The 26,053-nt window shown below is 37.2% G+C and overlaps 2 protein-coding genes across 4 annotated transcripts in view; one reads left to right on the plus strand and one right to left on the minus strand.

Moving 5' to 3' along the window:
- The window catches only part of invs (inversin), a 98,030-nt gene extending 83,896 nt beyond the window's left edge, over nt 1-14,134 (minus strand). Inside the window, exons 1-3 of one of the 2 annotated variants that reach the window (XM_041248189.1) lie at nt 13,992-14,134; nt 13,258-13,368; nt 12,505-12,579 (exon numbers count right to left, since the gene is read on the minus strand). In XM_041248189.1, the coding sequence (XP_041104123.1) occupies nt 12,505-12,537 (33 nt within the window). In that variant the 5' untranslated portion in view covers nt 12,538-12,579; nt 13,258-13,368; nt 13,992-14,134. Of the gene's footprint in view, nt 1-6,117; nt 6,199-12,504; nt 12,580-13,257; nt 13,369-13,991 lie in introns of those variants that run through there. The other variant, XM_041248190.1, reaches the window with a different exon arrangement.
- A 220-nt stretch (nt 14,135-14,354) lies between these two features.
- Nucleotides 14,355-26,053, plus strand: part of erp44 (endoplasmic reticulum protein 44) — a 52,126-nt gene continuing 40,427 nt past the window's right edge. The window contains exon 1 of one of the 2 annotated variants that reach the window (XM_041248194.1): nt 14,355-14,507. In XM_041248194.1, the coding sequence (XP_041104128.1) occupies nt 14,451-14,507 (57 nt within the window). In that variant the 5' untranslated portion in view covers nt 14,355-14,450. The remainder of the gene's footprint in view (nt 14,508-26,053) is intronic. The other variant, XM_041248193.1, reaches the window with a different exon arrangement.

Raw genomic sequence — 26,053 nt, forward strand, 5'->3', positions numbered from 1 at the left:
CTGCTTATACTGTAGGAATCGCTCTTACTAAAACACCAACCGGCTGTTTTCACCTTGTCATCTTGCCATTCACATAGATTTCAATACAAAAAGCAGCACTTGACTGTAGTAAAAGCTTGACAGATTGATCAATCAGCTGTTTGCAATTACCCCTGGACTGTACCTTGGCTATTTAATCACTGTATGAATTATCACTATCGTTGAAGAACAAGGTGACATGCGATCATAGCCGTTGTGTTGCCTTGCACCTTATACTTTATACCGGCAATTGCACAGCTCAAACTGAGGTCACTGACAGTTCAAATCAACTGAACTTTGACCTTGTCACTATGGTTATTACAACGCCAAAATGGATGACCGGTTGTTTGTCGAGAAGCTGCTCAGTGTTTATCCCTGTGTATATGCAGTCGATAGAGCTGATTATAAGATCAGATGAAAAAGGAGAACGCAAAGGTATTAACTCCTGAACAAATGCAGTCAACTTGAGTATTTTAACCTCACTGAAAGTGTAACTGGTGAAGTTTTAATTTTAATACAGCGACTGCTGTTTTAAACACTTTGTACATTACAAAGTGCCCCAGGTCCAACACGTTGTTGTTGTTATTATTATTACTGTGCTACAAGATTTTTTAATACAGCATAGCATGTACAATATTTTCTGTAATAATAATAATAATAATAATAATAATAATAATAATAATAATAATAATATTTTGTGTGCTACAAACTCTGAAAAAGGGATTCAAATGATTGCTAGTTAACTACAATACAACCACGCTAAATAAAGTAAACTTATTTACTATTTAACAGATACATTTTGGTGAATTTACTATTTACTGGAATCAATTGTATCTTGAACTGACTTGTTTTAAAGCTTGAAAAAACACAATAAGTTAATGCTTAGCAGATCCTCAGTCAGAAAGTGTGACAATAGAAAATAGGATTTTTAAATTTTTTAATGATTTAATTGTTTTTAATAATATAGGGTTGATGAAAAGACCGGTCTAAATCTAGGAATGACAAACAAGCAAGAGTATTTATGCACTACATTGCTGAGGTAGAAAGAAGGCAGCTGCAAGAGAATGAAAGTTCCTGTCAGTGATGTCAGACAGTTCAGCTGATAGCACTGTCATAGAAGAGGAGCTAGTATAAGTATGATTCTGCCAGAAAGGGCTGGTGACTGTGCAGTCTGTGAGCATGCAGTCTGTGGAGAGGGCAGATGCCCATCACATCTCAGAAGCTACATCTTCACTCATGAGGCAGATTGTTTCAGACCCTGTTGAGACAACTCATAACTGTTGCTTGTTTTTGCATTTTTTTCTGTCGTCATCGCCCCCTGGAACGATGTTCATTTCAAGCCCTGTTAACCCATTGGGTTGTTGCTTGAATGACATTTTCTTTACATTTTTACAGCAATAATCTTTCTCTTCTAGGCTGTAAATGCACCACTGTGGAGAAGAGTGAAGAGGCGAGAAGGCGATGAAGCTGGACTATCGCCTTCCATGTATTAGGTTTTATTTTTTTTTATTTTTGCACTTAGTTACTCTGACCAGCTCAGTTACTTAACACGCTACTTATTCCACATTTTGTAGAAACCAGTTCATACTGTAATTCCAGCTAAAAAAACAAAACAAAAACAAAACAAAACCAAAAAAAAAGCAATTTAAAAAAGACTAAAGAGGCAGGTTTGCCAAGCTGAGCCGAGGCACCTAGCTGGAATCCCCTGGCATAGAAACACAGGGAAGCACTGCACTGCACTGGATGAAGCCAAAACATCTTTCCAGCCAACAAGGAAGCAGAAATCCAAACGCTTTAACGGATTGCATGATACAAGGGGTAGGGTTTCAAAAATCATCAAAACAAAGGAAAACCAAAGACCCTCCGCAACCATGAATAAAGTTTTTTAACCAGAACACCATCGACCATTGGTATGCACCAATTTGTACCAGAACCAGTTCTACTAGTAATCAAATGAAAATATGCAGAATGACACTGAATGAAAATGTCTTAAATATGACAAATGTAAAATGGTTCCCCAGCACCTGTTATATCTGGGACTGCTGTTTCTATATGCATGCTTTAAAGCTAAATTGATTGTAAAACAATTGATGAACCATGGCTGTCTGGGACTTTGAAGTTGTAGACCTATTGACTTCTCTTGTTCGTCCTGCTGAACTGCCAAGTGCCAGTATAGATATTTCAAGGTCTCTGGTTTGAACCTGAAGGAGATTTGGAGCAATAAGTTCAGTGTTGTGCAATCGACTAGAAGAGGAGCAGTAAGACTGTAGCTTTCAGTTTGAACAGTCAGATGTACAGGCAACATTTTTTTCTGACTTCCATTAAAGTGACTAGATATGTAACCAAGTTGCTTAAATTGAGATTGAACTTTGCACAAGATGGAAATTGCTTGACATACAGCAAGTTACACCAACAGGTGCCAGAAAAAGTTTCATGGTCTTCTGGGTTTATGTTGCTATTTGGTCTGTTTCAGTTATTTCCCCCACCACGAGAACTCATAATACTATTAGAACACAACTGATAAATGCCTCAGTTTCTGCTAATACTTTGCATTTTGACTTGCTTTAAACTCAGATTTTCTATTTCATTTGCACATTTGTTTGTTGTGTTGCTTGCACTTTATATTTCTATCTTGGACAGCTGCCGTCCTCTAGACCAGGTCTCCCTAGTAAAAGAGATTTTTAATCACAATGGGGCAACGTGTATCAAGGTAAATAGCACCCCTCATTACCCTTATAAAAGTTTACGCTAGTAAAAGCATAGCAAAGCATAACAAGTCAGTAAAATTCCAACCCCAGCCACAGTGGTATATTCAACATGAGAGCTATCCGTATGATAAAAAAACCCCAAAAAAACAGTATATGATCAGGATGTCAACAGTACAATAGTATACTGTGAAGTGTTTAATCACAATTTGATAAGCGATTCTCTAGATACAGGCAAACATGTAAGTGTGACATACAGACGGGTTGATGAACAGAATCTGATATTCTCAGTAATAAACAAAATAATGTTAATATCAAGTTTAATGACAATTGGATAGGTACAACCTCATCCACTACATCACCTTAGCAGGGACGTCATCCCCTGTGGGGGATAATTCAACATAGTGAAAGCATGGTAAAGCATAGGTAAACACTGTAAAGACCGGAGAGGCATAGAAAACATATGTCAGACATTGTAAACTATGCATAATATAACCATGGGAAAAGGATGGTAAAATGACCATGGCTGGCTTCTTTATAAGGGGATTGTCCTTTTATAATCATGAAGGATCCAAGTGTATGGACTAAGCCTCCACAGATATCTCGCTTCCAAGGAGGTCAAAGGACAGATCTCCATCGATCTGTAGAAACACACAAGACTGCGGCCCCCATAGAGACTTGAGCCCACTAGAGCAGGCTGACATTTACTGTTCCTAAAACCAGGTGTTGCCAGCCCTCCTGGGGTATGGTAGAAGCTTACTCACTAGCTAATGCATGCTTTAGGAGTGTCACATGCTTTATTTACAGCCAGATAGCTCACCATCTATATACAAAATCATTATTACACTCTCCTCAGTCTACCTTATAGTCATCAATGTATTATTGTGGCACATACATATTTTGAACTATTAAAGGACAGACTTTTCAAAGGTTTTTTAAAATGTTATTGGAACAGGCTCGGTACACAGCAGTGATCAAAGTATTAGCAATGGAAACAAGCAAATGCATTAGGGAGGTGCCACGCCCAATTAAGCTGCAGGTAGAGATAGCGCGGGGATGATGCAAGATGACAAATGAACACGGCAGGGACTGTGTCAGGAGATTAATGCAATTAACAGCACAACAGCCCTCACTCAGACTTGCTCTCACCAATGCAGTGCGGGGGTGTAAAAACGCAATGAGAGGACACTATACTTGTATTCACTGCCATCTGAATTAAACAATCAACTGTAAACCTCAGAACTGATTCATTTACCTTATTCAATATAGAACTGAATGGCACAGAAACCTTCAATCAATGCTACAAAAATCCCATGCCCAGGTAGCCGGAGCAGGTCTGAGCTCTTCGTATTTGTTTTTTGTAAACATCAGCCACTTCAATGAATGGCACAGTTTGTTTACCTCATATCAGAGGCCAGTGTGCAGCGGCAGTTAAAATAGAGAGCCTACTAGAGGAGTTAGTTTAAAAAGGTAACTGCCAGCCAACAGTGCTGTCTGAAGCTACGCTCTATGGGTAATAGGAGCTGCAATGTTCTGGAGTTTTTTTTAATTTTTTTTTTAATTTGTTTTTTAATTGCAGTCTGCAACGTGTACGCTATTTGAGTATCTCAGTTTTCTATATCTGTTTTTGTGTCTCTTAGGCTGTGTTCACACTGGGTCCGTTTAGAGAGTTTGGTCTGCACTCTGTATGGTTCGGTACATTTGCTGTGAAGTGTGAACAATAAAGTCCGCTTGGGAAACAAACCGTACCGAGTCCACTTAAAGAGGTGGTCTCAGTCCGTTTGGCAAACGCAAACATGTCTGGTTTGTTTGCTAAATGTCAATATATCCTTTTGCACATAGGAAACGAACTATGCATGGTAACCTGACTAGGAAGTAAACATTTCGTGCAAAACAAGTAGAGCAAAAAACAAAAAATGTCTTTGGGAACTACAATAGGGTTGTGAGAAATCCCGGGAAACCTGGGATTGTCACGGTTTTCAGCCTTTATTTTTTGTCCCGGTCGGAAACAGTAAAATTGTGTGATACAGCTCCAAAGGAGACGGTGGGGAGGTGGAGGAGAAAGACTTGCAGAACAAGTACTGGAAGGTGAGCATGGACTATACAGGTTAAATCAGGGGTTCCCAAACCTGAGGCCCACCTGTGCAGCTGCATTAGGCACTGTGGCCCACTATTAACAAATCTTGAAGAAAATGAACTGAAAACATTGTACTGCATATGTTTAAACCTGTAACACTGCAAATACTTTTTTTTTCGTTATAATGTTAATATTTTTTACGCTAGAAATCACTAGGAGTATGCACTGGATGAAGTGCTTCTATATCTTTTAAACATTCTTTGAAACACTTTAGTTTTATAAAAGTAAATTGCAAGTACTAAACAGATGTTTTAATCAATCACACTGGGCAAACAAACGCTACGACCGCATCACCTTGCGTTCAAATTGTAGAAGCTGCGGACGAGTTGGTAGATTTCAACTTCAGGGTCAAGTTGGTGACGTCACTAGCGTTCAACCAATCACACACCTTTCTCTTTCCTTTAGAATTTTACAAGTAAAATACAAATTTACCATTTAGTATTTGAAATAAATTATACTTGTATAGCTGTAACAGAAAATGTCTAAAGAACTAATACATAAGCATGTACGGTACCATAAATAAACAGATAAATAATCAGAATGAAAACTAACAACTCAGGAATTTAAACCGTGTTTGATGTGTGTCTCTCAGCAGCCTATGTACAGTGTTCACTGAAAGCGGGATGGTTAAATTGAGCGGGTCAGCTCAACAAAGTCTAAGCGAATGTCAGTGATTTTACCATGAAACTGAATGGTGGCATTTGCTGTCAATCACACAATTATTTTATTTTTTTTTGGATCAGCTGTTTATAAAAAAAAAAAAGAGGCGCTTCAGTTATACAGTATACAAGTTAAATGTTCAGTATGAATCAGCCTTTACTATTAAAATCCTAATTTCTGTACTTTGTAACTAAAAGACACAACTCTAGTCTCAACTATTCAAAAAGCAAAAAAACAAAACAAAAAAAAAAAACAATATGTAAGTAGAAAATATAAATAAAACTTACAGTCCAAGAGTGATCTTAATCTGATGGATGTGCCTGCTGCTCATTGCAGTTTTTCCAGCTGGGTACATATATCAGTGAGGCTGAACCTGATTTCATCTTCAGTTTTTAGCCTTTCCTTTCAAAAAACTCTAGTGGTTTACTTTGTAACATACTATGTTTTTGGCAAAGGATACTCACTCGATACGGTAAAGGAAAATCCAAACTAAGTACGCATATGTCCTCATCGGGTATGAAGCAACCCTTACATAGAATCAACATTAGTTTAAGGAGAATGTCTGATCTAAAGGGGCAGGTGCTTTTTTGTGGATACCTCAGAGAAGAAGTTTTATAGATGGTTGAGACTGGAGAGGTGGGCATGGAGATCCAGATAGATTGATGTAGAATTGTGTCCCTGAAAGAAAAAGGAGAATGACTATCACACTAGGTTATAAAAGGCAAGCATGTGATTAAGTTTGAATTCTGTCAGTGAAACTGAAGACACGGCACAGAAAGACATATAGGCTGCCCAGTCTGACATAGGTTTTTGAGCTATAGAATTGGCCATGTAAGATCTTGCTGAGGTGAGAAGCTGGGAATTCAAGCCAAAATAAGGGGAATGGTTGTGAGGATCGGCTGACGGAACCAGTTGACGGAATTTCTGAAACTGAAATTGAGAGAGAGCGTCAGCTACGGGATTGAGAAAACCAGGCACATGCTGCTTTAAAGAGAAAGTTGCTGTTAATAGATAACCAAGTAAGGCGGTATAGCAAGCTATTGATGAGTGGTGTTTTGGATCGTCCTTTATTGAGAATGGCTACAGCAGACTGGTTGTCACAATGCAAGATGATGGATTTTCTTGACCATTGGTGGCCCAGGATGAAAGCAGCTGAGACTATAGGGCAGCACTCATGTGGAGCAGAGGAACGTAGTTGAGGAGGGGGAGATCCCGGATTGGAGCTGGCCACTGCTGAAAACCAGGAAAAGTTGAACAGGCCCCAAATCCTAATGATGATCGCAGGTTTGAATCCAGGCTATGTCACTGCCGACCATGACCGGGGATCACCAGGGGACGGCGCACAATTGGCTGAGCGCCGCCTGGGCAGGGAGGGCTTAGGTCGGCAGGGGAATCCACGGTTCACCGTGCACCAGCTACCCCTGTGGCCGATAGGGCGCCTGCGCTTTTAAGTACAATTATCAAACCATTCGATTTATTTACATTTCAAAAGTATAAAAGCAGATCTTTTTCAGATCGGCTTCGGGTAAAGTGAATTTTCTGCATCGTCATTGGGTCATTTGCAAGACAACCCCACCCCAAACACGAAAAGATTTTGGGGCTCTAAAATTGTAAATGAAGCCCAAGCCGATGGGGTTGTAGTTTGGCTTGGGATCCTAACATATACCCTACATAATGAAGTTCAATCAGCGACCACAGAGCAACAGTTTAGCAACTTTATGTTATAGTAAGTGTATGTATATGAAAAACTTATTCATTTCTTCCCTCTCACACACTGAATAATAGGAAAACAGGTATGCGTGAATCAGCATTGTACCCAAACTGTACCAACACAAAATGCCCACTACAGCATTTACAGCTTGATTACATTTGAACAACTATCTGTTAATGCACATTTTTTACTTGTATAACAGCCCTGTAAATTGGCCCACATTGCATGCCAATTTTCTATTTCCAGAACAGCATGTAAATCATGCTGTGTATATAATTATTAATATTAACTGTCAAAAACTGAGAAATAAAAAAAATACTAAATAACAATATTACGTACTGTCTTTTTTTATTTTTTATCTTTAGCGTTGCTGTAGCACATTATGTTTTAATGTTCACATGGCTGCTATGGGTTACTAAAGGAAATCATGGGGACAGTTGTTCAACCCACTTTATTAAACCCTTTTTAAAAGTTAATTAGTATAAAGCATTTTCTCCCCGTTGACAAGTAAAATAATACTGTTACTTGCCAAATATACTTAACATATTTTTGCTGTGTCTGGTATGTTCAGTATTTTACCTCAAAGTCCAGTGCAAATTTACCTCAATGCTGGGCATGGGAAAATCTGGATTGGGCATGGACATGTAAGGGTATCGTGCCTTGTGGGCATAAGACATTTTGGAGAAAATGTTCTTGACATTGCCTAGATTGTGTATCCCTTTGGTGACTGGTTAATTACATTTGTACTGCTTATTGAAACAAATACGGCATGCAAATCAACATACAGTATCTACCACCCCGCTCTGCATTGGACTCAACATCCATTTGCATCAAACTAGGCTTTCTAGAATGGTGACTGGCAAGACTGGTGCAACATTCAATGTGGACCAATATTTTATTTAGGGATATCAAGATAATAAGGATGCAAACTGAGTAGTGGGGTAAAGAGGGCACAAAGTGCCCCACCACCAATCTCTTGTCATTCCAGTAACCTGACAAACATATTTACAGTGGGACAGGAAATGGATAACATCACTACACTGATGAAGGTGAAACGTAGGTCTAACTGTCTATGTGACTTAGGGGTCTACCTATATCCTCTCAAAAGCCTCTTGGGATTTGTTACTTTAGGAGTATTTTACACGACAAATCTTCATTGTATCATCAACCAGGGTTACCCTAAAAAATAAGTGGCTGATGCAATCCAGCTGTGTGTGTTATACCAGCATAATATTGGTTGATCAAATAAACTGTGTAAGTTTTACCTTCTACATCTTTGCAACAACAGAATGCTTTTCTGAATTGCTCAGGTTTTGCCAGAACACAGGAAAGGAACTCCGCAGGGGTACCACTGGCTGGAATGCAGTGGGGTAAAAGGTTGATGTTTGTTCCATAAGCTTAAAACTACTGCAGCAGGAATAATAACACAGCATTATTATTATTGCCAGACGTTTGCCATTAAACAAGCCAAATAAAAGGGTTGAATTGTTTGAAGAAGGCTCTGTGCTGTAAATTAGACTATATATAAAACACTAATACCACCTACTATTATTATCAGGACTTCTCATTTAAAGTTTTTATTTTTTTTTATTTATTTTTTTTAATGATCAAGCCGTTTATGTACGTTTTAAAGTTGGTATGATTTTCACTTGCTCTGGTAATTACATCAGGAAGAAGACCACGTCGCAAGTCAATGTCGATATGAAACCTAAAATGTATTGAACCGTATTTCTTAATCAGTACTGTCCCCTTGGACTTGTAATTCTTGTTAAAGAGTGATGTTTCCTAATTTGCTCATTTGAGATTTCTATTATTATCTGTCAGCGTTCTTTGAAATTAACCTAACCCATGCTGGATTAACCCCTCAAAGGACCACTGTCAAATATTCTTTCATAAAAGTTTACCCTGGCACTGTATATTTGCATGGTAATTTTGCAGTTTCCCATGCTTACAGTATATTATCCAATGGCCTTCCCTTATGTTCCCAGTGAGTCTTCTCAACGCTGGTCTGTGAATTTTAAGAAAACTTATTTTTTTTCTGTCCTTTCAGAGACACACACATAAAAACAAAAAATTGTTTGCTAAAACAAAAATAAATGTTTGTTGGGCTTCTGTTTATTTTACAGTTAAATGAAGATCATAGTTATTTGTTACAGAAGCGATATTGAAAACGGAGCTAAAATGGTTAGAACTGGGATAAAGGATCACTGAGTCCCTATTGCAAGCCTAACAATAATTAACCACTTACAGTAAGTAGCTTCATGTCATTTAATTACTTTTCTATATTTCCACCTGCTATTTAATGGTGCATGCTGTCAACCTGAGTGGTTCTGGGTTGTGTTTCTCCAACATGGAGTTATATTTTTCTCTAAATTTGCCTTTACATGGCTTTCAGGGTCTGTACAATCCTAAGTGCTGAGTTTGAACAGGCTTTTGTCATTCTTTTCAAATCATGCGACAATGTAAACTTTCAAATCTGGTCATTAAGCGGTTAAATGTGAAACGGTAACTGGAACACTTACAAGAAGTGACTTAAAATAGAACCAACTGTAATGCTCTCACTTTGTAACCACTCGCTGGTCATGTTCAGTTGCTCTTGCGGTCTCTGAGCAGATAACTGACAATGCATCTTTAAAAGAGCCATTTTATATTTCCCAATTAATTCTAAATGAGGTTGTTTTGGTTTTTATCCCTCTAAAAGCTGTTGCTGCAGTATTGTAAAGCAATGATCCAATACTGTCTGGGACGCTTAATTAGGCGCAATCTGTAATACAATTACTTGTCCAATTAAACTGCAATAAACATTTTGCCAGCTAGTGAAAGCCTTCATGATAAATATGATTTGACCAAATGAAATATGTTCTTGGAAAAAATAAATCAATAATTCCAACAATGAGTCCAAAAAAGCTAATTTAAGAACCATGGTAAGTCTGATTCTTATCACATCAGTCATGCCCCCCCCGAAGCGTTGACAGTATCAGACACAGACAGGACAAATGCACTACATGTCTGTGCCTCTAACTGAAAGAGCTGAAAACCCCTGCTAACTGCATTCGGCAAACAGCAAAATTACTGTGGTAAACATTTATAAGGGATGCAAGGTATAAATACCTGCAAGGGTTTGCAATTTTTGAAAAAAACCCGTTGTCCAAGGGATAAAATACTAGAAAAATCTACTTGCCCTTCTTAAAAATCTACTTGCCCCCTCCCCGTCACACAAAACAAACACGAAAAAGTAAAATATAACTTATAGGATTTTGGTTTTATTTAGCAGTCAACACAATCAATAGATTGGTGATTAACTAAATTCTTCACATTCCCTGTGATCCCACCACGTCTCAACAAATTTATAACCTACTTTAAGGAAATGTTCCTTTCAGTGCAGTTTGGAACACATTTGCTAGTAAATGTAAGTAACATACTAAGAGTACAACTATAATACCCAATACTTGATAGTTATTCAAATCTAAATATACCTTCTGCCTGTTTTTTTCCACTCTTTCTCTATAAGCTGAATCCAACACCCGATGTACAGGTCTTTTAGTTTGTTGCATCACAGATATGAAATAATTGCCAACTATTACTACTGCTTTGTGAAATTCAGATTGTTCTTGAGTTTTCAGTTTTATAACTGCTGAACCCTGGATTTGTAAAGTACTTGTGTATAACCTGTCAAGTTTATCTGCATTTTTTACTGTTTTTCTACCAAAATGCAGCAATATTTACAGTAGGCTCCATTTTTGTTAAAAATGCAACCAATGCAATTACAGAATTGTACAGCAGGACTTTAAATGGTAGTTTATATAAATATGTAGACTATAATGTAGAGCAGTGGGTCCAAACTGAGTGCCATGACACCCAACGAGGCAACTACTGACTACTATGCATGAGTAAAGGTTCAAATGTCGTAGCTCCGAGTGGCCACATTACAAAAAGCCTTTACTCATGGGATATTCAAATACTGTGATATCATTACAAATACTACACCCAGTCTAACTGCGCGGTGTAGTCAAATGAGATACCATAGTGTTCAGTTTCATTTGAGGTTTATCATATTTCCCTTGATTTTATCCCCAAGAATACCATTGTTGTGGACTGATTCAAATGACTGTGTTTTAACTTTGCATGTGTGGCACTCTTTGCATTATCTCATTTGAAGAAGGCAGTCGCTGAGAGCTACCAACACCACATCCATGCAAAATAATATGAAAACAATGAGTTACTACAATTCCTGAAGTATATCAGTGTAACCCCAATAAATACTATGCCTTTTAATGAAAGCTATCAGGGACCCTCAGTATACGTTGTAGGTAACTTCTGTTGCAGATTCTTCTGTTCAGTAAAGAATATCATTGCTTATTGTGAAATGAATTACACATGAACAAAAATGTTAAAAAAAAACACCGCCTTTAAATCTGTTGGTTTTCTGTTGCTAACTAGACTCAAATATTGTAAGTTTAATGTATAGGTTGTATAATAGAATAAGGGTGTAAGTGTATTCCTATTGTGGGTTCAGAAACCCCACAACCATCCACAAGGTATAAACTATTTAATTTGGTTACATAGACAGTATATTTTGTATATATTATTAGATTAAGTAAATTCTAATGGTATGGCATTACAGAGCATGCTATACATTATAATATTTAAAAAGTATGTATCAAGGTCCTCTTTTTGTGGGGACACATTTCAGCAAATTTCCATTAGATTTTAAACTTTCCAGGAGGGTATTTGCACCCCCTCCCCCTCCATAATACACCCCTGGCATAAGAGGCTAGCAGGCTGGATGTACAGTACACACTGTAAGCTCAGGACATAGATTTTTGGGCTGAAAAATCTTCATCCGTGTCATCTGTATTGCACTCTACTGAAATCAAGACCACAATCCCCAATAAGGTTGTTAGAGTCTGTTTAATTTTCCAAATGTTTACAAATGTAAGATTAAACATGTTTAAACTTAAATAATCATATAACCCTTAACAGCAAACACTTTTGAGTTTAAAATCAATGACTACAATATGAATGTGTATGTATAACACAAACACATAAATGGAACAGAATATGAATATATAATATCCTCACACTGTATAAAAAAATAAGGTCAACATCAGTATTTCACATGCATATTTCTGTTACCATTTAACAGTTTGGTCAAAATTCTAAACATCTCAAGTTTTGAAACCCTAAACAACTGTTATATTCATTGGGGCGTGGGGAGGGGGTCATTTAAGGCTTGTGTAAACTAAACTGTTACTCTCTTATCTTTGTCTTACCGTGGATGCCATCGGGCAAGCTTTGTTCTTCATCCAGTAGAAGTCATTTCTGTACAGACACGTCCCGCCCAAGATCTAAAGAAAAAATAAATATGAGGAGATAGTTGCTTTGGTTATTGTTAACATTATTGTAACACTTGGCACAGTCGTGGTAGAACATGTTTAATCGTGAAGTTTAAACGTTTAGCAAATTAAATTGAAACTACCACCCCTAGTATTTGTCACAGAGAGTTTCTGAGGGGAATAGTTTTAGAAACTCTGCCATTTCTGCCCACCCCCTCTGTAACTATGGCATCTGCAAGACAGTAAATGGGAAATCTCTATAAAAGCAGACTGGTATTGGTAGAATGCAGTCTAGCCATATTGCTTACTGAATGTAATACTTCATATAAGACTATAATGGCAAGCCCAATATGTCATTGTTTTATGGTGATGGGCCTCCCCTAACACAGTGAAACATTTCATGCATGGACGTATATTAAATATATTTTTCATTGAAAAAATGAAGTCTTTTCATTGCTTTATATGAGGAAAATATTACATCCTCATAGGCGGACATCATGCATTTGCGTCTTCCATATGCCCCCCACATAAAGATGGGTTTTGTTTTTACCTGTCCCCACTGAGATCGCCATGCATGAAAGGGTTAAAGTGATTGACTCAAAAAGCTCTAGGTATTGGGTGAACTGCAAACGGCATGTTTTTTAAAAGGTAATTATTTCTTTGTCTTTTTAGTTCTTGTAGCGTCTTTACCTTGATTGAAATTCCAGCAATGATCTGCACTGGTCTGCACTGGTGTACGCTGGTCAGTGCTGGTGCATGGCTGATTCGGGAGTCTTGGTGTTTATTGAGAAGTTGGTTGAGCTGGTACCAGGAAAAAAAAAAAAAAAAAAAAAAAAAAAAAGTATATACTTTACTGTATAGTTCTAAACTGAAGTCAACTGTTTGTGGTCAACACTAGAATTGTCAACAGGGAATTCAGACTCATGTGTGTCTTTGGTATATTATTTTTCAAAACATATTATTAGACCCACCCTCTAATTTGCCAAGAAAATGAGGTGCACCATCACTTTCTGATCTGGGAAATAATAATAATAATAATAATAATAATAATAATAATAATAATAATAATAATAATAATAATAATAATTTGGAAAATCACATAACAGAGGGCAGGTTACTGTCAGTCAACATAAAAATTAAAACACACTAGCATTTTTGAGAGTGATAACTTAATATTTTTTTAAGGACATCTAAAGCAAATGTAGAATTAGACCAACAATTTTCTATGGACTAATACAGCTATCAATTATGGACTAATTCATCTAGCACCTTAGACAGGTTTAACAATTTAGTTTTTTTTAAGCTAGTTTAAGAGGCGGATAAAAAGATTATGTTGTGAACTTTTTACTAAAAGTACATCCAATTTGACCCCTGCCAGGTGAACGGTGTCAACAAGAGTAGCGCATGCGAAAAAACGAACTCACCGCTAATTGATTACAAAAAATAAGTCATTTGTAAACACAATAATCATATACAAATAAAAATAAATCTCAGTTTTTTAACGTCCTGTCCATTCTTCCGGCATTTCATCATCAAACCAAAATACTGCTCCCACTGAACTCTGGGAGCTATAGTTCTTCCCAATCGACTTCGATGGTACGAAAACTTGCGTCGCAAAACCCTTTAAAAAAAAAAAACTACAAGTACCAGGCTGCTTCATAATGCTCTGAATAAACTTGTAGTTTTTATACGTTAACTAGTTTCGGAGATTCTTAGGTTTTCAAACTACAAATCCCAGCACCGCGCGAGGATGGACGCGGAAGTGGTAGCTCTAGCTCCGGTTGAGAGACGGCTGTTGTCTGTTTCCTGCAGGAGAGAGGAGGTAAGAAGATTGATTCCAGGAAGATACACCAGCATTGTATCCTTAACAACTTTACAGTACAATGAAATTGCCTGCCGTCCTACCTTCTATTGATTTCAAGTACATCACTATATTGCTGGTAAGTACCTCTGTTTCTGTTGCAGAATCGGTGTTTTAAAAAAATTCCAATGTACCGGTCAGTAGTCCATGTCCAGGCTTTGCTTGTGTAGCCTACACACTGCGTTGTGACTGACTGAGTGTGTGAGCAGACGAGTGAGAGAGCAACTCAGTGTGGCCTAGTACTGGTGACTAAATAAAAAATAAAACCGAAAAGGGGGAGGGCTGTACATATGGGTTTATCGCCTGCAGCTCAATGTTTAAAAAGTCAAGCGGCCAGTGGAAAGGTGACTGTCCACTCTAGTACAGTAGGTACGTGCATGTCTAGACTTTAGTCAGTCAAAAGTTGTTTATTGTATTTTTTTTAACAACGACACATTTTTTGACACACACTTATACATGCACTATATATATATATATATATCATTATATATTCACGTTGCACTGGTATCTATAGTAATAATGTTAATTATATTTGATTGTTGTATTAGATTTAATTATGTATGGTGCAACTAACAACATAATCTAAATTTCACACTACCATGTGACGAGGTCTCTTACATATACAACTCCACATTCGGTGTATATATATTTACAATTTATATATATATATATATATATATATATATATATATATATATGTATATATATTCTCAGCCGCTGTACCCACTTTGTTAATTACTGCCCCGTATGGATTGCATTAAATCAATGTAAATAAATTAGAAGCAGTAGAGTCATAGTAGTGTCAGAAACACAGGTTTTGAAAGAGAATGGATCATCAGCAATACAAAGAAAAAAAAAACTCATAATACTGCAGCCAAGATCCCTAAAAATACATTGTGAAGGCCAGTTATCAACAGGATTCTTTCACTTCGCACCCGAATTGCCCAGTCTTTGGTTAAAGGTACTTCTGGCACTTTCTATACAGTTGCTATACCAGTGTTTGCTCAATTTATGTCTGCACATTTAACTACAAACACCTGTTGAGCTGATCATCACAGGTTTTCAATTGTGCAAAAGGCTGAGTTTTTTTATGCAAATCAAATACAGAAGATAACACCCATTCCTAATCAGAAATGGCTTTATCATTGGATGGGTTAACTCTGTATATACATCAAGCTGGTATTCAATATGCACATCATGTTGTTGACAGATTAGTACATTTGAGCTACTTTCTAGTAGTTGTTTGTAATGTGCAATAAACAAAATGCTAGGTGAAAAGGGTTAGGAAAACCAAACACATTACATGTTCATACTGTATCTAGTTGCTTCGAGTTCACTATTTATAGAATGTGTGGCACTAGCTGTCTTCCTGAACAGAATGGCTGGCTTTTGGTTACTGCATGTGTAGTAAAAAGTTACTATGGTTGGATGTGCTTTCTTTTATGTATTTATTTATTTATAACTGTAATTATTTTATTTTATATACTGTATACTGAAAATAAGTACAAGTAGGCACAGGTATTCATATTAGTATATTTTTACATTAGTTTACTGGTCTTCAGTTTTGAATGGCAGTATCTTTTCTACAAGTGTTACAGGTCTGTTGTGTAGAAAGGTTTAAGGTCTTGATCTGTAGTGACCAGGTGTTTTCACAGTAATGTTGGGTTAATCCGCAGTTTAACTCATATTCACAAACTCAACAGTATATGAGTCGCTGTACTAAGCACAATAGTATTTTGGGTCATTCCATATGAAATCAATAAAAAAAAAAATTCAATTTTTCAATTGACCTCCTCTGATTTTGATAAACTTTTGCACATACTATTGTGTTTGGAATAAATGGTTCCACTGTGAATTGTAGGCCTGAATCGTCTCCCATTCATGAGTTACAGGTCACTGAAGCTTGACCTGATTTGGACACCCACCCTACATTTACATGATCATAACTTCCTCCAGAATTGACATAGAAAGCTGGTATTGGTGTAGTTTTAAAGCTACCAAATAGGACTATATACTCACCATATCAGTTGATGTGAAATACAAGAGAAAGTTTTGTGACTCTGTGACCTTTGACCTCACCCAGGTCAAATTGCGTAACCTTGGATTTTTTTCAGTTTTTCATAGATTGTAGCCTAGACCCTTATCTATTTCCTGTGAGTTTCATTTTGTGCTTGCCATTGGTTGACGCACAGCACAGAGTTGAATGCAGAGTGTCAGGTGAATCTTCTAAGTGAAGCGATAACACACCTAATACAATAAAAAATATATATTTATTTGCAATTGAGCATATCCTGTTAAATTGAAGTTGCAGAGAACTGGTGCAGCTGTAACAGCTATTAATATGTTAACGAATTAACCAAGTTACACAATTGGCTAAAACAAACAAATACAGGTGAATTAAATATAAGTCAGTACAGAATTTTGCATGTTTAATTTCGACCCCACCAGTGGTACTTCTGCATGTTTGGTATTTTAAGTGATGCTTCTCTAGGAGCTGTAATTACCACTGTTCAAATCCAATGAATCACTGAGCCAGAAAATAAACCGTATTGTTAGAAGTGGTGGGAATGTAGATATTTCATTTTCAGGTCTCTGTCCTTATAGTTCTGCATGCAACACAATTTACCACTGACCTATGCTTAAGTTGCCCTTTTCCTTCGTAGCCACTCTGTCAAGGCTTTTGATGCTTTGGCCATCTCCATGTCTCTCCTGTTGCAGTTGTTGGCTCCACTGATGTCAGCACATCCCCCATGTCTGCAATAAATTGATCTGGGCAGCGTGGGAAACAGAATGATCATGTTGGTTGTATGAACTTGCTGACTTTGTCTGATATTTGAATTACATTTTTATTTCAGCCTGGCCATCATCTGTTGATATGCCTGAGCCTGCTCCTTGATTGTTTCACAGTTTTCCACTTCTGTTTGTGGGAAACCTTTCTTGGCTTTTTCTTCATTGCTTCTAAGACCTTCTTTATCTTCTGAGCTGCATGTCCCTCTTGTGACAATTTCCATCTCTTCAGTGGAGATTCTTGTATTCCTTTTCAACTTTTTCAGCATTTCATAACACATCGCAAGTGCTGTCGCTTGTGATCACTTTTACGACCTGCATTGAGAAAATCTAGTAACTACGATAACCTATTTTAAAGCACAGTGACTGATTACATATAATGGTGGGTGTGTCAAGGAAAGTCAATTTTTAGAAAGAAGAAATTGATACAATATTTGAAATGGTTGGTCAATACAAATATATTCTAGTTGGCAAGTTGTCATTAAGCTACTCGCAAAAAAAAAAAATGATCATGGATGCAGGTAACACTGTCTGGGGGAGCAGAGAACTAGCCGAAGTATGAAAGAAATTAGTAGATCTAGCAAGCAGAATTAATTTAAAAGAATGGAGATGAAAAATATCTCACCTGAGGATGAAAAAGTGGTACTAAATTGGCTAAGTTGCTGATACTGATAGTAGATTGGATATAAGCCAAAAATGAAAAGCTGATAGCAAAGCTCTGCCTGTTACCTTTGACCCAATGTAAGTAAAAAACACATTTCTGTTATCCATCTAAGTAAGAAATGATTTAAATAGATCAATAGTTATGTTACACAACTGTTAATAAAATGTACAGGGTGATTAGAAAGTAAGTTTACTTCATTTCAAATCACCCTGTTTATTATTATTATTATTATTATTAACTCACCCACTGTCTCCCAAAAACCAACCGTCACCAATAACTCTACTGACGAAACGATTGGTAATATCACAATTTGCCCAAATGGAACTGCCATTTGTACTCCTAAGGTATGGAATGACACCTTCTAACATAGACATTTTGGTATCTGAGATGGCTTGAATATTAATGGAATGAAAGCAGGTGCTCATTCGCAGCAGGGGACAAAATTGGTATTTAAGATCGATCCATCTATGGCAAATTTCTTGATCTAATAAATCGCACAGATTAGTGATCTCCCTTCTTGGCAATCGGTATTTTGATATTAAATCTGAGTCGATGGTGAGCTAGTAGTATACGTGACATGACATGTCCTACATCAAGATCTGCAATGAAAATTGCTACTTACAGTTGCTTCTGGCTGTCACAAGTTTCAGTGGAAATTTTATGAAACCCGCATTTTATCTGCAAAGTGATTCAACGCAAATCACTTTTATGAAATGAGCCCCTGGTTATTGCAGTGCATCTACACTGTGGGCACAAAAGTCCCCCTCGTGCCAGCAAGCCACTAGCCACATAGGACAGTTCATGCAATAAAAAATGTACAGAGGCAGCTTTTGTCAAAACGGAGTTTTCTGAACAAACAAATAATCATGAAGGTAAACGTTGTTTCATTCTGTGGCTAATAACTGGCTTTATATTTGAATCCTAAGCAAAATGACACATCATCAAACAGTTTTACCTTGACTTAAGTTTTGTGGCCTTGGTACCCTCTACAGATTTATTGAAATGAAGGCCATTTTGGTCTTGCCCATCTTTATGCTAATTACTTCAAATGTGAGGTTAGTTTGACTTTAAAAGAAGATGTTATGAATTGTGTATATTGTTACGGTGTGTACAGTGGTTTGAAAGTTGATTAATGGTATTAAGCCCCTGGTGATAAGTAGTAAACCATGCATTGCGAGGAATGCAGTTCATAAGCAATGGAAAAGCCCCCCCTCCCCGAAAGTGAGACTATGTTCTCAGGGAACCAAACTGAGTGTTTGTTAGCTTTACATTGTCACAGACACTCATTATAATATCATAGTTAGATCAACATTTTCGGAGTCATCAATCACTTTCTGTTTCCTCCAAGTTGTCCGAAGCGTCTGTTGTATGATTCGGCTTCATCAACCGTTTTTAAGCTTTGTTTTAAAATGTATCTGTGTTATGATAACATGCTGTGAAATATAAAGCTATGTCCTCATCGACCGCAATCTGTGCAAAATGTGACTTAACTTTGTACAATGTTCTCACAGCAATAGCTAAATATTGCATCAATCGGAGTAAAAATGTAAAAGCAGACTATTTAGCAGGCACAGAAATCTTCCAGAAGCAGGGAGATTGAGGGAAGGGAGAAAAAAATAAAACCATAAGTGGCAATTTCAAGGTGGTGAAGGTAAGAAAAAATAAGTTATTTGGAAGTTTCCATATTGGTGCATGCTGTGGACGCTAGTTTAGTGGTTTCTGGATTCTCTCAATGAGCTTCACGTGTGCGGTTTAATTTAGCTGTTTTAATGCCCTGGCAGTTTGCTGTATATGATTGCACTTGCTGTATTACCTCCGAACTCCATGAGTGGGATTGCCAAGTACCTGATTACATACTGCACATGGCAACTTGTACTGCTGTAGACGACTAGCTTTTGGAGGCTGAAGCACTTACATATTAATTGTACAGGGGGAGGAGGATACGTCTGTCTTAAAGGGCCTGAATACTTTTTGGTACACACAGGTATAAATCACTAGCTGGAGGCAGTTTTGAAAGGTTTATTTTATAGGTGCTTAAAGCACCTGAGTGTAAACTGAAGGTGGGCGCTTGTATCTGAAGGATTGGATTACAATATGATTCCCTTTTATTGTAACATCAGTAATGGTGGAATCCATCCTTCTCACTCTTACAAGATTGGATTTGTCTGTCTCCTGTTTTTATTTAGTACTGAATTGACCCCTTGAGGTTTAATACTCGGCAGTACTAAAACAAAAAGGATTCCAGATCTAGCAACTGTTAAGCAAACCAGAAACAAGTGCAGGGACTGTACTGGGGTGATTAACATTCTTGGACGGCGCTTGTAAAATCCTGAGAAACGTCCTTATCCTGCCAAGCAGGAGAAACAATAGGGAATTCCACAATTGAATTGCTGAGAATGCAACCACACATGTTGAAATTTTAATTCAGGGATGTGTGTGTAAACCTGTGGCTTGGGTGAGGTAACTGAAGAGATCACAGCCTTTCTAAAATGATACTTGAAGATCCACATTAAAATACAATAAGAAGGGGAGTTCAGCAGTTGTACTGAGTTTTTTTTTTTTTTTTCAAGCTGATATAGTGTCTCTCTTAAATTTATTTTAGAAACTGGTGAAACTGTAGACTAGCCTGGCTTTACCCCTACCCCTATGTCCTAAGTAATTCATGACCTGGTCCCATCCTAACTACAAAAAAAAAAATGGATTGCTTATGTGTCTCATAAGTATATTAACTTTAATGTCCGGTCTCATAGACCCCAATTGCCATTTGTTTTTGGCAACCATAAGGTAACATTAGGTAGTCCAAGATGAGTGCTAATCAGACCTAATTGCTAAAATGTACAGAACTGTTTGGGGAGGGTGGCATATACAGTAGAAGTGAGGGCTTTGGTTAAGTTTTGAAGAGGAGAGAGATATGCACAATTTTAAAAGGAACAGTTATTACTGAGTGTAGTGAGCTAATTGATACAGTCATCACCTTTTTATCGGGACATCGCTGGAGAATGAGAATAGTCCCGAATAAGCGGCTGTTCCAGTTGAGATGACCTTAGTCACACTTTTTTGTTTCTTAATGAAAAGTAAAAGAATGAAGTCAAATCACATTATGACTAAATATTAAATACATAATTTAAAATACGACTCGGGGTTTTTTTTTTATTTTATTTTTATTCCTGAACAAAAGCAAACGCTGTTTTTTATTTCTACATGCAATGAAAAATAATGAAATCTCATCTTTTCACAAGGCGAGGCACCTGCGATGTTGACACGCCAACTTTCTTTGCAACAGCAACCTGAGAAACCACAGGAGGCTCCAGCTCCTTCAAGAGTTCAGCCTGGTTTACGCAAGTTACAGTGTAATCACGTACTCACTGCACTGTGCTACGCGAAATGTCTGAAAAGTGATCTCCTTTCATCTGAAAATACTGCATCCCAATTAAACTAAGTGACGTCCAATTAAACTACATAAATAGCATTGGGAAGAACATTTAAACAGACATCCCGGTTATCTGTATCCCGATTAGGCGGCGCCTACTGCTAACAATTCAGTGAAGTGTGGAACCAGTACAGAGTTCCTGCCAGTGTTTGGCACAGATTTTATAATAAGATGAGTGTGGCTTCATTCCACACTGAGCTCAAAACTTGTGCAACTACAGTATGGAATTTTAATACAGAAATGTTTCTGGCAAAGTGTGTTGGTACAGTCTTTCAGAATGTGTGCTAATATGAGAGCAGTGTTACGGTCATGACTTTTGATGGCCTGTTAAAGAAATGAAACGGCATGCCCCCCCTTGTATGATATATGAGCCAAGATTTGCAGATGGGACTAGGATTAATGCTTTTAAAATCTCCCCAGTCTGTGTAATATGAGGATTCATCTCACAGCATATGAGTAAAACGTAAAAATAGGACCAAACTGGGCATTTTATACACTCTAGACTCGCACACTGTAGAGATGTTAGTTGTCACAAAGCCCCCTTCTTTTAATTATTTAAATGCTGCCGGTATTTAGATCAATTGAGACGGTCATGACTGTTGATCTACAAATAAACAGGTAGCTGGCTGGATCCTCTGAGGCAAACATCGACCTGCCATTGCTACATAATGGAATTAGTCTACCAATCTCTGTTGAGTGGATATTAGGATAGTAAGATTGTGGTTGCATCCACGTTTATTAATTATCCTTCACCTGGATATAGTGGAGGCGCCTGTTCATACCTATGTGCAGACAGGTTATTACATGTATTGGAATCTGGGAATATAAGGAGGTGCCAGTCCATCTGTCTTTCTGCATGTTACTGTATTTTTACTGAGAGAATGTCTTCTTTGAGAATGATCTGCATTTGATAAAATGTAGTGCATTGACCAATAAAAGTAATACAAAATCGGGATGTCTGCTTTGCCTAATCTATCTGAATTATAGTAGGGTTTGTAATACTTCCACCCATCGCTTTGTTCAGTGCAGTGTTAAGGAGTAATATTAAACAAGGCTTTAAAAACATGATGCTTGGCATAGCAATATTCTTCCTGATTGTTTTTCTGTTGCTTTGATTGTGCTCCAGACTCCTGTCCATGTGTCTTGCCACAAAACATTGTTTATTGGTAATTCCGGTACTAGGTTTACAGACAAATGGAACTACTCCTGATCCCACATACTTTCCTACAGCATCTACAGTATAGAACACTGAGGCTTGTAAAAATGGCTTTAACTAAACCAAAGTGATAAATTAAATAAGGAATATTAAGAGCAAAACAGTAAGATATGTTTGAGAATTTTATGGTACTGAGAGTGAAGAGGAATATATATTTTTTAAGCTTTCGGTATTATTCTTATGAAGAGGAAATTTGTTTAATGGGCTCACTAAAATATTCAATTGACTTGAATGACTGTAGGCTACATTGGCACTCACAAAGCTGTTGACCGTGCAGTCGATAAGCTGTTTGTGAATCTCATTTTTACTTGCAGAGAACAGGATTATGCATGGGCAATTAGGAATACATTCGCCTCCTATTGACTCAGGCTTGATGTGTTCAGAGGGAGGTTTGAACTTTAAACACACCCGCCAGTGCTCCTATGACTAGTGCCACAGCAGTGATTCCTGCTCTGCGAACATTAACGTTTGTCTTCAGAAACAGTGATGCAAAATACTTCAACTGCTCCAATACATTGCTCATGTAAAATACATCAACTTACTGTACATGCATAATTTCACTTCAGTTTGGCCAGAGGAAAACTGTGTTCCTGACTATATTAGTGTCATATAAATAAACTTTTTTTCTGTTAAATTTAATAAGGAACCAGTTTGTTACATAAATGTGTACAAAATTGTATCCAAATTAGATCCTTGCTTCTACCCCAAGAGGCGGGTTCTCATTTAGTTTATTTTGCTCTTCCTGTATTTCTTAATTTGTCAGAGGACCAACTTTCCACGCTTTCTTGGTGGAATCCCAAAGTGCTACAGCGTAGCTTCTACAGAAACACTTTCATCTGTGCTGATAACTTACTCAACACATGAATAAATTAGCCCCTCTGGTAAGGAGCCTGCACTCCACACGTTACCTGATTGCGTGGAACCAGGGTAGACTCGCAGGCATCTCAGACTCTGGTTACACAGCAGACAAACACACTTAAAGAGACTCAATTCAATTTAGGGGCTGAGAATGATGTGTTTGTCATGGGCAGGTTTTGGAAATCTTTAAAACTTGGACCATGTACCTCCTATAACCTCAACACAAACCTGAACCAAGTATTGGGACATAAGAGCATGTGACAATGTAGAACAAAATAATGCATATTCTGTGTTAGCAGTTCAACCTATTTCATTTTTTACATGTATTTATTTTTTAAATATCCATTGTGCAAGTTGGTCAGAAAATGCATAGTGTGTCTAATTAATAAGCTCACACAACAGCAAATACAGACAGTGTTATGCCATACATTCAGATATAATGCAGACACAATGTATATCGCTCAGTAATAACCAATTTTGTGTGACCCTAGGTCACTGTGAATTACATGGTCCAAAGAGACATTTGAAGGGGGGAAAAAAAAAAAATATATTGTTATACTGACACCAAAGACAGGTGACAACAAACTGAAGAAGAGGTCCAGGTAACCTACTAAATCGCTATAATTACGAATACAAACGTGAATAAAAGAGGGCATAAAAACGCATACTGTACAGAGATTAAGCAAACTTCAATCAAATGGTTGGAAAAGGGCGAGAAGCTTTCAGAAATACTGATGGACTCCAATGGTGTGAATTGCAAGATGTGGACTACTGTGAATTTAAAGTCTTTAATTTCTTTCTGCAAAGAAAGTCTGACTCCTAGCAACAGAGGAGATAGTTATATGTACACTGCAAAATGTTCTATGTCAATTTAAAAATGAGTTATTACTTCTGTAGAGTGTGTGCAGTATTTCCTGTTTTTAGTTTGTTTCAGTTTCATAGATTTCACTTTGTCAATTCTGTTGCTTTTTTCTAGGACTTTTGAAAACCACAATGAAGTGCTTTTGTCCAGCACTGCTTGTTGGTGTGGAAAGCAAACTCATTGTAAAACATTGACTATTTCTTACATGTGTAACTTGACAAGTTCTAATACACAAAATGCCCAGAACTACTCCCAAGTGAACTTGCGCCATATGGCCTGTCATAGTACGGACAAATAATATATGAATTATGTTCACTGACATATGAATCGCCCAATGAGAGAGGGCAACATTAAAACAATAATGTATTCTTGTTAATGGAATCGTTTATTTCACGTTTTTATGAGTTTCATTTTCTGTTTTCGAGCGATTGCCACTGCTGTCTTGTGCATTCTTTGTATTTGTGGACCCAGAAACCAAAGGTGTTAAAATAAAAGGTAGCCCTGAGACATGTAAAAAAAAAAAAAAAAAGATGATATTATAAGTCATTTTGCTACAAAAGGAAGCTGTGTGTAAAGAAAACATTTAAAAAGCCTGTAAAACTAGAAATTCCACTTCTACTGGAGACATGACTTTTACTAACCCCCCTTAAAAAAAATTGTAGATCATTTGAAGAAATTACTTTGCAGGGACAAATTAAGCACTGAAAAGGCTTAAACTTCCCTCTGTAGTTTATATCAGGGGTCTCCACCCCTGGTTTCATCTAAGCTCTCAGTTAATTCATTGAAGCAATTATTGGCTTAATTAGTCAAGATTAACATGTGTTCCAGATCTTTAGCCACTGATGATGTAAGGACACCTAGAAAACCTGCTGGATAGGGGCTCTCCAGGACCGGGGTTGGATACCCCTAGTCTATATTGTTTGTGTGTTAATAAGCATGTGAATGTCACCCAATGTATGAATAGTAAGTGTAAATTCAGAAAATAAAGATTTTGCGGGAACAAAAGCATGCAAGACGATGTGAATTTGCTTCTGAAATTGAAACAAGTTGATTTAATTAAAACTCCACAAAAGTAAACTTTGCCACCACTGCACAAATAATTTTGTATTTGGCTGGTTTTAGTGAGTGAAGTTTAAGTGATGCTTTTCACAGTACAAGTTGCATTGGTTGTATTAGAAGAAATAATTTAATCAAGATACACAGCCAAGTTACTTAATTTTGAGAGAAAAAAAGTCAAGACGGGAGAACAAAATCTAAATAAAAATTCAGTTCAGACTTTTTTTAAAATATATATATTTCAAAGTAAACAACTATTTGAGCATATTTTAAAGCTAGTCTTCAGATCATTTTTCTTAGAAGTACTTTTAAAGTGTCTCATTTGGCACAATTCAGGCAGTCAATAGCAAGGTATACTTAGCTGGGGCTTGGAAAAATACATGCTTAAGAGGCATTTTAAGCCTTTAAATCTGAATGCCTTGAGAGGGTACAGTACCTGTTTCATTGTTTAAGCATTAATTGAAAATAAAGGAATGTACAGCAACGTTTGTATGTAGAAAGCAGTGTGTCCCAAAAAGATCAATTTCCATTGCTCCAACTGGACGGGGTTATAACCAGGATCACCATTTACTTCCATAAAGTTATTAGACATGTAATGTATTTGCTTTTGTTTCTTTGGCTAAATCCATCAGTTAGTTTATGTACAGTCACCACCGCATAGAACGGGTACGTTTGTGTTAATGTGATTCACCCGCAGTAAATGATGGACAGTATAAACTCCCACACAATAACCGGACATTCAGAATGTCCCC

The sequence above is a fragment of the Polyodon spathula genome, chromosome 4 (genome assembly GCF_017654505.1).
Source record: "Polyodon spathula isolate WHYD16114869_AA chromosome 4, ASM1765450v1, whole genome shotgun sequence".
NCBI classification, from domain to species: Eukaryota; Metazoa; Chordata; class Actinopteri; order Acipenseriformes; family Polyodontidae; genus Polyodon; species Polyodon spathula.